Source organism: Ursus arctos, unplaced genomic scaffold (assembly GCF_023065955.2).
Source record: "Ursus arctos isolate Adak ecotype North America unplaced genomic scaffold, UrsArc2.0 scaffold_32, whole genome shotgun sequence".
NCBI lineage: Eukaryota > Metazoa > Chordata > Mammalia > Carnivora > Ursidae > Ursus > Ursus arctos.
In genome coordinates, this window is record NW_026623008.1 from 8,697,558 (window position 1) to 8,713,518 (window position 15,961).

Sequence of the window (15,961 nt, forward strand, 5' to 3'; positions counted from 1 at the left end):
CGCGTTCCTGGCAAAGGGCCAGCTTGTGCAAATGCCCTGGGGGCAGAAGGGAGCATGGCCCCTTTGGGGGACATGGAGATTCCGGTGTGGCTTGAGATTAGACAGTAAGGGGACTGTCGGTGGGCAGAACCACCTTAACCACAGTAAGGACCTAGGGCTCTATCCTGGGAGCCATGAGATGCCTTTGAAAGTTTTAGGCAAGGGGTGATGGGGTCACATTTACCTCTCTGAAAGACCACTTGGGGAGGTACTGAAATTTTCTGAGTTAGAGGATGCCAGCCATCAAGCTAGTATTTCTGAGAGGTTCTTAACACGTTTTTCTAGAGCAGGCGATTACCTTGGGGTCTAAGGACTCCCAAGTGTCCCTGGGTAGATTTCAGGAGGGCCTAAACCTGAATGAGTTCACTCCTTTTCATCAGTCTCTAATTTAAAATGCCCTGTATGAATTCTTTCCGTCATGAATTAAGACAACAAAGCACGGTAATGATATTGTAGTGTCTGCAGCTTTTTCAACAACGGAAATCAGATATTCTCATGATATCTTGCAATGATATCACAGTTGCCACAGATATCACGAAATAATATTTATGCTCATCGGTACGTTGAAACTATGATATTTATTAGATTTTGTTTAATGAGTTTGCAAAGAATCACATATATTGCTATCGCTTAAATTATTTTAATGCTTTGATAACCGTGCTCTCACATAGCTAGGTTCCTTGGTAATCCCATGTGTTTTATTCTAGGCACTTAGAAACATGATTCCCAGTGGTGTCCCACATTTCCCCAGAATGACTAGGTGATACAAGAAATGTTGGGGGCCCATGGTTTAGCCTAACTTACTTATGTCCAAAGTTAGGGTAGAGGAATAACTGGCTCAATAACAGAAGACGGTGGTGTCTAAATTCGGTTTGGATGTCCTCAGGAGTCCACTTCTCTCTGTCCTGGACTTTACTTGCGTCTGAATCACCTCCTTCTCTGGCAGGCCGTGGCCACGCTGCACCTGCTACAATCCGGCAGCTCTGGACTTAAACTGCCCTTTGCACCAGGAATCCAACAATAAAGAGAGGCGGTCTTAACCGGTAGCTTTTGTGAAACTCTCAGAGATGGGGCTCATTGGCTGGCATGGGTCATGTGTCTCTGAACCAATCATAGTGGTGAAGAAGATTACTCTGATTGGCTTATTGAGGTCACGTGCCAATCCGGAAGACTGAGGTATTCTGATTGGCCTATCTCCGTCATGTGCCCATCCTGAAGGATGAGGTATTCTGATTGGCTTATCTGGGTCACGTGCCCATCTCGGACTCAAGCTGCGGGTGGTAAGCATGCCGGCTGGTGTGGTCGCTGCGCGCAGAGTTGGGCGGGCAGGCGAAGGTGTTCTACCCTTTTGCCCCACGGAGTCGGTATGAGCCGCCATGCTTCTCCCATCCTTGTAGAGTGCGAGTCAGGGACTGCAGGCTGGTCTGCGTGTGTCTCAGTCAGGCTGGCTCTGGCTCTTCGGGGTCTAGGACTTACGGCTCCCCAGTTCCTGCGGTGAAACAGGACTCCCGCCCGGAATGACAGCAGCCGGTGCTCCTCCAGCGCTTGCTGTGTGCTAAGCACACCTGTTTATTTTCACAATGCCTTCACCTCACTCTACAACCCGAACAGGGGGATCCTGTTAACTTCGTGGTGCCCATGACTCACTGGATCTTGCCCAAGCCAGCAGTCGGAACCCCCAGGCCCAGGTCTTCCACGCAACCTGTGCGGCTTCTCCCGCCTGCCCGCTGACCTTAGGCAAGGCCTGCTCTCTCCCCGGCAATGCCTCCGTGTAGAACCCGAGAGCTGGACTGCCGTGTTTGGGGGGTTTTGGGGTGGAGCTGCGAAGGGCTTTAGGGATGAGAGGTAAGGTCTGGGGTGGTGAGGTCTTCGCCAAGGCGGCCTGGCCTGGAGCTTCTCTGTTTTCTTCCCCAGGGCTGACCTCGCAGCAGCCGTGCGCACAGGGGCCATCGGACTGTGGGAAGCAGTGCGAGCCTGACTACTACCTGGACAGGGACGGCCGCTGCAAGGCCTGTGTGACCTGTGTTGGAGGTAAGGACCTTGTTCTTCCCTCTAGGGGCAGCTTCCGGGGCGGGGGGGGGGGGGGGCCCTCTGGGGGGTAGGCAGAGAAGGTGGAGAGCCTCAGGATTTGGTGCCTGGACTCCGAGTTGGCCCCCTGGTGCCTTAGTGTACCCGTCTGGATTTGTGAATTGGTATCAGCCATGATATTTGGCATCCGTTTTTAGAGACTTTGTTAACATGTTTCTTCAAGGGAGGGACTCACATTTATTGAGTTTAATCTTCACAAAACCCCTAGGCGAGTATTTTTTTCCCTTTTTAAAAAAGTAATCTCTATGCCCAACTTGGGGCTCAAACCCATGACCCTGAGATGAAGAGTCACATGCTCTGCAGACAGAGAGCCAGCCAGGCTGGGGGGGCGGGGGTGCAGATTCTTTTTTTTATCCCTGCTTTACAGTGATTAAACCCAGGCTTAGGGAGGTTAAGGGCCTTTCCAAAGTTACAAAAGCCTGGTAAGTTGAGCTGTCTGTCTGACACCAAGAGCTGTGTGCTTTACCTAAGACCGCAAGTGCTTCCAGGAGGCTTCCCATAGCACTTTCATTGTTAATCTCTTATTATGGTTAGTGAGTGTGGTTTGTGTGCTCTCTGGTGTTCGTTTTGTTTTGTGTGGGTTTTTGTGGGGTGGGGTTGGGAAATTTGTTGAGATTTCTTGTGCCCTAATAAATGTTCATATTTTTAAAGCATGTTTAGTGTGTTTGGAAAAAAAAACGTGCTCTTGTTTGTTGGGTACAAAATTCTCCATATACCTATTAGATCAACCTTGTTAATTGTGTTATTTAATAATATGCGTTCTTTTAAAATAATTTTTTAAGTTTATTTAAGGAATCTCCACACCCAACGTGGGGCTCGAACTCACGACCCCAAGATCAAGAGTCACATGCTTTATTGACTGAGCCAGCTAAGTCCCCCAAAATAATATGCACTTTTTTTTTGCAGTCTTATTTATTTTTGTCACCTTCTCAAAGGTTGACGTCTGGGATAGATGTGTAAAATCCATCTCCCCTGTGCTTGTTTTTCATCAGATTTTCATTGTGTTCTATTTATTTTTGCGCTCTATATGTCAAAGCTATGTTATTAGGTACAATGTTCACGAATACTGTGTTTTCTTGGTGGGTTGGACCTTTCATCAGCATGAAATATACCTCTTTTCTCCTTACAATGTATTTGCCTTAATTCCATTTTTGTTTGATATTAACATTGCCATTCTTCTTTGTCCAAGTTAGCATTTCTCTGGTATATCTTTAAGTTTTTAAAAATATTAAAATGTTTTAAATGCTTTAAAATGTTTAAAAAAGGTTTTAAAACGACTGCATTGTATTAAATGAAAGTTATACGCATTCATTATGAAACATTCAAGCAATACAGAATTGTGAGGAAGAAAGCCAGCTCTGCCCCTTCTCCCTCGTTGGAGGTCTGTCTGACACTTCTCTGTATCTCTATATAGAGGGAAGAAGAATGGGAAGGTTCACAGCCAGACACACACACACACACACACACACACACACACACACACACACACGAGAGGGAGGGAGGGGCAGAGGGAGAGGGAGAAGCGGACTCCCTGCTGAGCAGGGAGCCCAGGGTGGGTCTTGATCCTAGGACCTGAGATCATGACCTGCACTGAAGGCAGCCGCGCAACTGACTAAGCCATCCAGGTGCCCCGAGAAAAGGGATTTTTAAGAGGATGAGATCATACTGTTTATGATGTTCAAGTGATTACATTTAATTTTATTCAAATGTATCAGAGGAAGAAGAAACTAAAGTGAAAATAAAACAATCACAAGAGTGCAGTTTCTAAAAATAAAATCCTCTAAAATTAAGAAGAGGTTATGAAAATCAAGAAGCAGTTGGAAATCATTAAAGGAAAAACTATCTCTTGTGGTAAAATCATGTTCTGCTTGTTTCAGTTTTTAGATGGGGTAGAGTAGATTGGCTTCCTGTAATGAAAAATGAAGTAATTAGCTTGCTGCCTCCTTGTCCTCTTCCTGACTTTTATTACTTACTTACATTTTTTTTTTACTTTGTTATTGCCTATGGTGTTTATATTCTTTTCCATAATCCTGAGTCCCTTGGCCTGTTAGCTTTACTTTGCTATTTAAACTTACTCATTGTGCACTACGAGTACATTGACCATGGCTTCTCTGTTTCTGAATTTTTCATTTTGATTTATTGCTTGGTTGGTTAGATTTCACTGACCTATGGATTTTTCAGGAAGGACTCATCTTTGCGCATCCCTCAAGGGATTCTTTCGTGTTTGAGACTGTTTCTTGCCTTTATACTCGAATGACAACTTGGACAGGTATATGATTATTCCTAGGACCTGTTTTCTCTAGAACTTTGTAGGCATTGGTGCATTGTCTTCTTGTGGTGAATATTGCTGTGGAGGGGTCTGCTATCTGCCTTCTTTTTTCCCCTTTGTAGGTGACTGCAAGAATAATTCTTTCATTATCCTTAAGGATCAAAAACTTACCAGAATATGCCTTGATATTAATTGTTTGGGAAGAATTCTTCCTGGTACCTGGAATGTCTTGTCTCTCTCTCTCTTTTTTTTAAGTTTTTATTTATTTAAGTAATCTCCATACCCAACATGGGGCTTGAACCCACGACCCCAAAATCAAGGGTCTCATGTTCCACCGACTGAGGCAGCCAGGTGGAACATAGACATAGAATGTCTTTTCTATCAGCAGATTTAGTTCTTCTTTATTTCAGGGAAATTGACCTGGATTTTTATTTCTGCTAAAAATATATCTCAGTGTTAATTTTATGGATGCCTCTTATCCTTAAGTTTGATTGTGTTTACCTTTCCTCCCTGTCTTCTTCTTTTCTTAAAAGATTTATTTTTTTGAAAGAGAGAGACAGAGACAGAGAGCAAGCATGAGTAGGGGAGAGGGGCAGAGGGAGAAGAAACAGGCTCCCCGCTGAGCAGGGAGCCCGATGATGATGATGATGATGATGATGGTGATGGTGATGATGGTGATGGTGATGATGGTGATGATGGTGATGGTGATGATGGTGATGGTGATGATGGTGATGATGGTGATGATGGTGATGGTGATGATGGTGATGATGGTGATGCAGGGCTCCATCCCAGGACCCCAAGGTCATGACCTGAGCTGAAGGCAGACATTTAACTGACTGAGCCACCCAGCGCTCCTCTCCCTGTCTTCTTTAATTGCATTAGTATCTTCATCTTTTTACCTTGCATTCACTGATATTTTCTCAATGCTTTCTTCATGTCATGAGCTCGGTCTTCTTTCTGATCTCTTCTGCTGCTTGCCTCCCAGGTGTCACCAGGGCTCCCAGGACACTGGTAACGTATTTATTGGATTTCTTGGTGGTGCTTTGCATGTCAGTTTGTTTTCTTTAGCTCCCAAGTCTTCCTTTTTATCCCATCCTTTTTAAATGATCCTCTTTTCTTTGAGGTTTTCCTTTTCTGAATTTGTATTCTTTTTTTTTTTTTTAAAGAGATTTAATTTATTTGTCAGAGAGAGAGAGAGCACACAGGCAGGGGGAGCGGCAGACAGAGGGAGAAGCAGGAGCAAGGAGCCCGATGTGGGACTTGATCTTAGGACCCTGGGATCATGACCTGAGCTGAAGGCAGACATGCCTAACCAACTGAGCCACCCAAGCGTCCTGCTGAGTTTATATTCTTATTAACTTCTTTTATAGTATGAAGCACTCTTGGGATTGCTTTTGTTTCAGACTGGGTTCTTTATCTTTCTAAAATGTATTCTATCTCTTTTAGATCTTTTTCTTTTTCTGTCTTCCCTTCTCCCTCCCTTCCTTCTTTACTGCTATGTAAAGGGTCGTCTTCTCTTTTTTCGCTTAAGCTTAGCAGGGGCTGCAGCTGTTTCTGCCTTCTTTCTGCCCTGCTACAGTGTGGCTTCTCCTTTACACCCACCCCACCTCACTGGGCTCTGGTTTGTCTTTTCTGCTCAAAGCTTCAGCTGGGGGCAGAGTGTTACTTTTCAAAAATACTGTAGTAAAATGTACATAACATAAAATTGATCATTGTAACCATTTTTAAAAAAGATTTTATTTATTCATGAGAGAGAGAGGCAGAGGGAGAAGCAGGCTCCCCGTGGAGCAGGGAGTCCAACATGGGACTCAATCCCAGGATCCCGGGATCGTGACCTAAGCCAAAGGCAGACGCTTAACCGACTGAGCCACCCAAGCACCCGATCACTGTAACCATTTTAAGCATACTGTTACATGGTATCAGGTGCATTCCCATTTTTTGGCAACACTCTCACCATTTTCCAGCTCCGGAACTTGTTCGTTTGCCCCAGCTATGACTCTGTCCCCATTGAACGCTAGCTACCTAGCACGGTGCCCCCAGCCTTTGGCAATTACCATTCTACTCTCTGTGAATTTGACTACTCTAGGAAGTTCATACAAGTAGAGTCCTAAAATATTTATCTTTCACGACTGCCTTATTTCCCTGAGCATCATGTCTTCAAGACATGGTAGCAGGTGTCAGGCTAGTACACCATTGGATGGCTCGACCACATTTTGTTTATCCGCTCATGTTGATGAAGACTTGTGACGCTTCTACCTTTCAGCTGTTGTGAGTAGTGCTGTTGTATACACGGATCGACAACTATCTGTTCAGGTCCCTGCTTTCAGTTCTTTTGGGGTATGTACTCAGCAGTGGAATCGTTGGATCATGTGGTCATCCTGTTTAATTTTTTGAGGAATCCTGAGTGTTACTTTTGAAACTGATTTTAGGAGCCGGAGGGCCTGGGTGGGAGGCAGAGTGCAGCCAGGGCTGGGCGCCATCATCCTTGCTGGGGCAGGGGTCTGCCTTCCCTTCCGCCAGAGGCATTACCAGAGCTCCTGCTGCCTGAAAAGAGGAGTGGGACCTCTGCTCATTTCCACTGGGCCTGCCGTCCTGAAAGTTAGCAAGTCCGGCAGCCTTTTCCACCTTTGCCCAGGCCTGTGATACTACGTTTGGGCTGCTACTCTGAGGGTTTTTATCTTGAATTTTCCAGGGATGTCAACTGTTTGCTCTCAGTCGGACTCTCTCTTTGATTTTCTAGAATTCTCAGGATTTTCCTCTCCTCAGGATGGCTCCTGGGGTGCAGGCGAGAGTTAGGGGCTACTCTGGGGCCACTACAGCAAGCAAGAGAGAGAGACGAGACAGCCTCCTGGGATGGTTTTAGGGGCCAGGCCTGGGAGAAGCGCCCATCCTTTTTGTCCAGATCTCATTGGCTAGAATCCTGTCACATGACCCAAACCCAACTGCAAGGGAGGCTGGGAAATGTAGTCTTTCTGTGAGCCCACATGAAACAAATTGGTGCATACAGCATTGTGCTCCAGAGGATTCCTTTTTATGGTTTCAATTTCCTTTCTTTCCTTCCTTGAGCTCCACTGGATTCCGTTTTATAGCTGCAAATTGCTGAGAATAGTAATTGTACTGATTCTAACGGCTTGTTCTGTGTTTTGTTTTCTTTTATCTGCTTTTTCAAGAGTTAGTTCTGTTTTGATTGTGGAGATCTTTTCTCTTGGTGCTGGTTTTCTCTCGTGCTTGGTGACCCTTCTGCACATTGTATCTGATCACTGGGGTCGGGGAGTGTGTTCTTTAGTGGCTGATCTTCTGGGTCTGCAGGGTCCCTTCCTCCCACGAAGGACCAGCCCCGGGGCACTGTCACGCTCACCTCACCCAAGAATCTCCTGGGGGAGATGCTTGGCTTCTGGATCAGTGGCCTAAGTGGGTGAGAAGTGTTGGGAGACTGACCCAGCTGGGGGCTCCCACTTCCCCGGGGCCTGCCCCTGCCCTGCACCCGCTGGGAAACTGGAGTACCCCACCCCAGAGCCTCTCCCAGAATAACCCTCTTGGGTATATTTTGGGCTGCAGGCTTTGGTCCCCTTCTTCCATGCAATCCTACCTGCCTTCCATGTTTCAGGAAGCCTTCACCATTTCTTTGACCAAGGATGCCCTGTGTTGCTTTCCACAGATGTTTGCATTTGCCGATTACTTACACCAGGGATTTTTTTTTTTTCTCTCTTTTTTTTTCTCTTGAGATGAAATTCGCCATTTTATTTATTTTTAAAAATTAAATTAAATTAATTATTTGTTCTTGCAAGTAAGCTCTTCGCCCAATGTGGGGCTTGAACTCACGACCCTGAGATCAAGAGTGGCGAGCTCTACCGACACAGCCAGCTGGCCCCCCTAAAATTCACCATTTTAAAGTGTGCAATACAGTGGTTTTATTGTATTCACGATGTACACCCACCACCACTATCTGACCTCAGAGAATTTCCACCTCCCCCAAAAGAAACCCCTATCCTTCCGATTCTCCTCCAGTTCCACTCCCTTACAGTTGTACTCTACATTCTGTCTCTGGATTTGCCTCCTTGGACATGTCACAGCCATTAATATATGGCCTTTAATGACTGGCTTCTTTTGCAGTGAGAGGTTCATCCGTGTTGTAACACAGGTCATTCCTTTTCATGGCTGAGTAGTATTCCATTGTATGGATATACCCCATCTTGTGTATCCATTCATCATTTGATGGACACTTGGGTTGTTTCTACTTTTTGGCTGTTACGAGCAATACAGACATGAGTATTAGGTTTAGGACCCTCCTCCCAAACCCCTGGCAACCACTGATCTTTCTAGTGTCTCTATAGTTTTGTCTTTTCCAGAATGTCACAGAGTTGGAATCACACAGCACGTAGCCCTTTCAGACTGGCTTCTTTCATGTAGCAATGTGCATTTAAGGGTTCCTCCAGGTCTTTTCTTGGCCCATTTTAAAATGGGGGAATTAGTTTCTTTTTAATACAATTGTAATGACATCCAGGGATCTGGGCGGGGAAGTGGAGGCTGCCTCATTGGCCCCACCTGGCTTCTTGCTCCCATTGCAGGAACATTCTGGAAAGAAGGGCTGAGCATGCCAGCTCTCTGCCCGATGGGAGGCCACAGCGGCATCTTCTATCAGGGGTCAAACTGGCTCTGAGGGTTCTCTAGGTCCCTTCCCCCATCCTCACTCTGTCCCCCGTGACCCTTGTTTGTGTCCCTTAGACGAACTTGTGGAGAAGGTGCCGTGCGCAGGGAACTCCTCCCGCGTCTGTGAGTGTCGGCCTGGTATGTTCTGTGTCACCTCAGCCATCAACTCCTGTGCCCGCTGTGAGCCCCACTCCACCTGCGCACCAGGGATGGTCGTCCAGTTCCGGGGTAAGTATCCCCACCCTCAGCCCAGCAGCGAGATCTGGGCCTAGCTGCACCTCTCCCGCCACTGCCCCAGATCTCCAGATGACCTCTGACCTCCCACTTCCTGCTTCCTGTTGGACAGACCTCTCTCTCCTTCCGAGATTCTGTAGGCACACCTACTGCAGAGCCCCCTTCCCTGTACTTTGTGTCCCGAGCTCAGAGAGACCCTGGTGGCCGGAGGCACAGGTCTGCCTGGACGAGGTTTTGGGTTGGTTTGAGGCTCGGGGCAGAAGTTCTCTGATGCCTCATAAACAAGAAGCAAACCTCAAGTCTCTGTCCTGAGAGTTCCCCAGAGGATTAGGGCCGGTTTCCCCAACTCACTATTGAGGCATTGGGAGTTAGAGTTGCTGAGAACTTGGGTTTCTTTTTCAACTTGCTGTGTGAGCTCAGGCAAATTCCTTACCCTCTCTGGGCTTCTAATTTTCTGACAATACAAGGAGGCTCATGGCCAGAAAGGAAGTAAGGGGCACAGATGCTGTGTGGGTGGTATTGAGGGCACCTTTCGGAAGGGAGGCATGGGGAGTGGGTAGGCTTTGGACCATGGCCCCATGGCGGTGCCATAGCCACACAGGCTAGGGAGGAGGCGAGATGGAATCAGAGGGAGCCACGCCCACTGGGGAGAAAAGTGCCAACACCGAGCCATGACACTACCACTTCTAACCTGGTCCTTTTCCAAAGCCCCATCCTTACTACCTTCTCCCCCACCGTCCTTCCTTCCTTCCTTCTCTCACACCCCACAGACAGCACATCTCCCAGTCCCATAGCATTTGTCCCCCTAATCTCTTTCCCATTCCCCACCCCCATTTCCTCCTGTCATTCCTTGCCCATGGCAGACAGGCGGGGCCACCCTTGCAAAACCAAATCTGATTCTCTCTGTCTCTCTCCCTGTCTCTCTCTCTCTCTCTCTCTCTCTCACACACACACACCCTGCTAAAAAACCACTTTAGTATCTTCTCATTACTCTAATGATAATGACATGATTCTTTGGCAGAAGAGAACAGAGTTTTGGAGGAACTTCTTTTTTTAAAGCTGCGCCATTTGGCATTTCTGGGCTGCTGGCTTATTTGGCTCCACGTCTGGGATAGATGAACAAAGAGAAAACCCAGGGGACTCACCACTGCACCATTCCTTGTGTTCCAAGGCCTTCTCCTCTCCGCAGTTCAGAGTTGTCTTCGTTCAGTCACATGCCCACAGCCGTTTAGCTGTTCTTAGTGGGAGGACTGGGGAAAAGGGCATCTGCTCCATCTTCCCGCAGGCAGGTTCCAGGGCGTGATCCTGCACACGGCCCTGTGCCATGTTGTCCTCCTTCCTCCAGCCTCAGACGCTGCGCCAGCCTCCCTCCTTTCTTGGCTTCGCATGGTCTGCTCTCTTTCGGTTCTATGGACGTTCGGTGCTTCTCCCTCTTACCAGGCCTTTGTGTATGCGGTTCGCTCTGTCTGGGACACCCTTCCGTCCTGTTCCCTCAGTCAGCTCTCTGTCCAGACATCACTTCCTCAAGAGGCCTCCTATGGCTTGTCACGGGTCATGTCTGCATTGCGATCTCTTATCACACAGTGTCCTTCGCAAACATGGATATGAACATTTGTGTCTGTCTTGGTTTGATCAGTGCTGGCCTCCCTCCCCGGGCCGTGGCTTCGTGAGGGCCAAGACCATGCCTGTTGTGCTTCTCGTCATCTAGGGCCACAAGCGGGGCCAGGGGGTGGGGTGGAAAATGTCTGGGCTGGGCATCAGACACCAGGGGTACTGTTAGCTTTGCATCTGTGGGGCGTGTTCTCACCCCATCCTGGGCTTCAGTCTCCCGTCGGTGAAATGTGAAGTTGTCACTAGAAGGCCTTGGGGGGACTTTCCAGCTCAGAAACTTGGATCTCTGGGAAAAGTAGCTGGAGTTCTCTTGTTTCAGCCAGTGAGGCCCTGTCGGTGGTGTTCCTGCGACTGCCACATGGTGGCGCCAGAGGCCGCTCTCTGCTGCCCCTGGACCCGTGCTGCCCCTAGCGGTCCCACTGGCCACATGGAGCCACAGAGCATTTAAAATGTGGCCCGTTGTGTTGAGATGGGCTGTCGGTGTAGAATATTCACTGGATTTCAAACACTTAGCAGACAAAAATGTAAAACAGCTCATTAGTTATTTTTTTTTTTAATTTTATTTATTTATTTGACAGAGAGAGAGACAGCCAGCGAGAGAGGGAACACAGCAGGGGGAGTGGGAGAGGAAGAAGCAGGCTCCCAATGGAGCAGGGAACCCGATGCGGAGCTCCATCCCAGGACCCTGGGATCACACCCTGAGCGGAAGGCAGACACTTAACGACTGAGCCACTCAGGCGCCCCCTCATTAATTATTTTTTATATTGACTATCTACTGACCTATTTTAGATCTATTGGGTTAAATAAATTAATTCCCGTTTCTTTTTACTTTTTAAAATGTGGTTACTAGGCAATTTCAGATGACATACTTGATTCCCATCATATTTCTATGGGACAGCCCTGCTGGCCAACTCCTGGACTCCCCCATGGGTGCTCCCAGAGGGCAACTCTCCAGCCGTAGAATGGAAAGTAGTTTCTGCTTTAGAGTTGCCTGTAGTTAAGCTGCATGGAAACGGCTGGCATAGGCGTTCTTTCCCGAAGGGCTCAAAACTCCATCAAGCAGATGGAATTTGCCGTCTTTTACAGCTGAGGAAATTGAAGTCCAGAGATGGGTAAATTGCTCCAGACCACAGAGCAGGGACCGTCTGAGCCAGGCCTCATCACCCCACCACACTCAGAAGCACACATCCGCATTGCTCGCGCCGCCTCCCCCGAAACCTTCAGATCATAATCCCACGTGTGGGACACTTTCTAAGCAAAGGACAGGAATCCAGATGGGGAAGAGGACATGCTATTGATTCGGCATTTACTATATATCACACAGTGTGATGGGCACAACGAGGACGCGATAGAGGTGTCAGGCGAACTCAGATCTGCCTGATGGAAAGTGCTGTGTGTTTTCCTCTTTACTCTGCTTGCACCCAGTATTCTCCAGGGATCTTTGGGTTGCTGGTAACAAAATGTCAAAATTTTTTGGTTCATGTAACTGCAGAGTCTGGGGCTAGCTCTGGATAGTGTCAGGCATGGCTGGATCCAGGAGCTCTGTCTTTTCCTCTATCTCATCTCTACTCCACTATGTGTAGGTATCTGTAAGACGCCTACCAGCAGCTCCCGGCTTCTTCCCACCCAACCCCAGTGGAAAGACAGCTCCTCCTTCCTACATTTCAAGACCCAAAACCAAGACCTTGATATTGTACCTCACGGGCATGCCTTGGGTCATGTGCCTGTCACTGAACCAGCCATCAGGGTCAGAGGAATCAGATGGAATGATTGGTCCAGCCTGGTCTGTGTTTGCTCCTGGAAGGGAGGGATGTGAGTCCGTCTCAGCCCTTGGACACAGATACTGAGATTGGAGAGTATTCCCCAGGGAAAATCGGGCCACTTTACCCCAACAGGGATTGGACACTGGGCGGGCACAGACATCAGTTCATTCCGAACTCTGGGTTGTGGTGGTAAAAGATCTGTGCCTAGAGTCTTTAAGCTCCTCAGTGACGTCTGTCACTCCTGCATTGCGGTCCCTCCCCCCTGCAGGCACAGCAGAGAGGGACACCGTCTGTGAGGCACCTTCCCCAGTGACCAGCCCTGACTGCAGCACCAACCCCGAAGCCTGCCAGGCTCCCACCAGGTGACTCCCTCTCTCCCATCCAGCTGAACTTGGCGTGGGGCTGTCCCGGCCCACAGATGCCCGGAGCCCAGCTGGCTGTGGTGTGGGTGGGGTTCAGCCCAGGGTGTCAGGACTCCAGGGTGCCTCTCTGTCAAGGCCACAAGCCACTTGAGGCCCCACCATGTGCTCAGTCTTCCCTGAGCACGTGAGAGAAAGGCCTAGAAGACACAGTCCTTGATCCCAGGAGCTGACTGCAGGGCTGCCAGAGGCTGTGGGCAGAGGGTCTCTGCAGAAATGGTTGCCCTTGAGCACAGACCTCCCTTTGCCCTCTGAGGACAATGGCACTGCCATTTCTGGCTTCCTTCTCAGCAGCACCACCCGCCGGGCCGGGCCGCTTGGTTCTTCCTCAGCAAGCTCCAGGGCCAGGACCAGGACCATGCTTCTTGGAGGGGGCGCTTCCCTCACTCTGGAAGATGATTCCACAATGACGAGGGCCCCCAGCTCTCCCTCCTCGGTGCGGAAGCCCAGTCCAGATCCAGGTGAGCTCTCCAGAGAAGCTGTGGGTTGTTCCCCAGGGCAACAGCCTCTCGTTGGCGGGGGACCCGTGTGTGGCGGTCCAGGCAGGGGGGCCCTGGGCTGTGGTCGTTCCCAGTCTGGGGAGAAGAGGGTCTCCAGGTCTCTTGGGGCTGAAGGCATCGAGGGCCAGAGTGGGTCATGGAAGAAGTCATTCGTTCGACTGCTTGTGTGTCTCCTAAGTGCGACATGGAGGGGCTTGTGAGGGAGCAGGTGTCGATCTGATGCCCTCCTGGTTCCCATGGCGACGGAGGGGCCACTCTGTTTGCTCCTGCTTATGACTGACTAGCTTTCCATGGTGGCTCATGTTTATCCAGTCTTTGGATATTTGGGTTGTTTCCTCTTTCTGGCTGTAATAAACCGTAAAAAACAAGTCTTTGCGTGAATGTATGTTTTCATTTCTCTGGGGTTTGTCCATGTTTTAGTTGACTTCTTAATAGGACGACTTATAATTCTGGGTTTGGGCCCTTCATCCTATAGTGTTTTGCGGAAGCTCTCCTCCCACCCGGTGGCTTGCCTTCTCCTCCTCTTTATGGTGTCTTTGCTAAAGAGATGTTGTTTTTTAATTTTTTAAAAAAGATTGATTATTTATTAGAAAGAGAGAGAGAGCATGCACGTGCATGCGTGCGCATGTGTGAGCAAGGGGATGGGGAGAGGGAGAGAATCCTCAGGCAGACTCCCCGGGGAGCGGGGAGCGCAGAGCGCAGAGCCCGACGTGGGGCTCGGTCCCAGGACCCTGAGATCATGACCTGAGCTGAAATCAGGAGTCCGACGCTCAGCTGACTGAGCCACCCAGGCGCCCCTAAAGAGATGTTCTAAATTTTAATGTAGTCATGGGCACCTGGGTGGCTCAGTGGGGTGAGGCATCTGCCTTCAGCTCAGGTCGTGATCCTGGGGTCCTGGGATCAAGTCCCGTGTTGGGCTCCCTGCTCAGCGGTGAGCCCGCTTCTCCCTCTGCCTCTGCCCCTTCCCGCTGCTCGTGCTCTCTTTCTCTCAAATAAATAAATAAAATCTTAAAAATAAGTTTTAAAGTAGTCACATGGATTCATCTTTCCCTTTATGACCGGTGCTTTTTAGGTTCTGTTTTATATCTTTTCCCCCACCCAAGTCTCAAAGACATCTGTATTTATTTTCTAGAATCGTTACCATTTTCCCTTTCATGTGTAGATCCGCTGTCTGCCTTGGCTTTTGTGTACGGCGTGAGCAGTGGTCATGTTGAAAGGTCCACGTGGGTGTCCAGTTGAACCAACACCTTTTCCCGAACAAATTGTCCTTGCCCACTTGTCATGCAGGCCGCCTTTGTGTCCAAAGGTCCATGTGTGCCCGGGCGTGATCCTGGACTTGACGTCCTGTTCCGTTGGTCTTTTCGCCTAGTCTGCGTGGATGCCATACTGTCTCGATCCCTGTAGTTTTTCGTTAAGTCACAACGGATGGTGGAGCAACTTCTCCACCTTTGTTCTTCAGCCCTGGGCCGTCTTTTGGTCACGTGCATTTCTGCATGCACTTTAGAATCCGCGTTTCAGATGCCGCAAAATGTCATAGTGGGGTTTTGGTTGGGATTGCGTTGAATCTAGCTCGGTTTAGCGAGAGTCCGTATCTTTACAGCGAATCTGTATCTGTCCGGTACATGGCAAAGCCCTCCATTTATTTAGATCGTTTTTATTTTTATTAATTTTCCTCAGGTCTGCTTACACTTCTCCCAGTAACGTTTTATTATTTTCTGTGTAGAAAGATTTATAGCTTTGTGCTTGATCTCTAGGTCTTTGATGTTTCGGACAATGATGGGAGTGGCATTTTTTTTCAGTATTTTGTGTTCTAATTCTCCATCGCTGGTATTGTTTTGAACCATGTGGCTAGCCAATATTCGGCAGCCTAACCTATCAAAACAGCAGTTTCATATGGATCGACCCAAACGTCTAAACACTCAGTTGATTTTGATGTAATAACATTATATCCAAGTACCTAGCTGAATTCACTTGTTAGGCCTAATAATGTATCTGCTGATTCTTTTGGGTTATCTGTCCTCTTTAATGACGCCATCTCTCCGTGACAGCTCGATGTCTTCATCTCCAGGCCTTACTGCTTTTCTCTTTTCCTTGCCTTCCCGCATTGCCTGGGTCCCCAGTGCCACACCGAGTGGAAGCTGTGGCCAGTAGGCATCCTCACCTCACGTTGATCTCAGAGGGAGGGTGGCCTCCGAGTTCTGAGGAGGGTGCTGACACAGCAGTGAGGCTGGGGAGAGGGCGTAGTGGCAGTGCTGGATTGCAGAGGGAAGGGACTGGAAGCAGGGGGGCAGTTGGGGGGCAGTGAGTGCTCTTCTCCTGTGTGGCTTTAGACACATTCCTTCCCTCTCTGGGCCTCAGGACTCCCTCCGAAAGATTGATCTGACACAT

At 48.7% G+C, this 15,961-nt stretch overlaps 1 protein-coding gene across 1 annotated transcript in view; it reads left to right on the forward strand.

Annotated features, from left to right (window-relative positions):
• Positions 1-9,121: 9,121 nt before the first annotated feature.
• The window catches only part of TNFRSF8 (TNF receptor superfamily member 8), a 33,856-nt gene continuing 27,016 nt past the window's right edge, over positions 9,122-15,961 (forward strand). Inside the window, exons 1-3 of the mRNA XM_026520152.4 lie at positions 9,122-9,274; positions 12,923-13,016; positions 13,365-13,534. Coding sequence (XP_026375937.2) covers positions 9,187-9,274; positions 12,923-13,016; positions 13,365-13,534 — 352 coding nt within the window. The 5' untranslated portion in view covers positions 9,122-9,186. The remainder of the gene's footprint in view (positions 9,275-12,922; positions 13,017-13,364; positions 13,535-15,961) is intronic.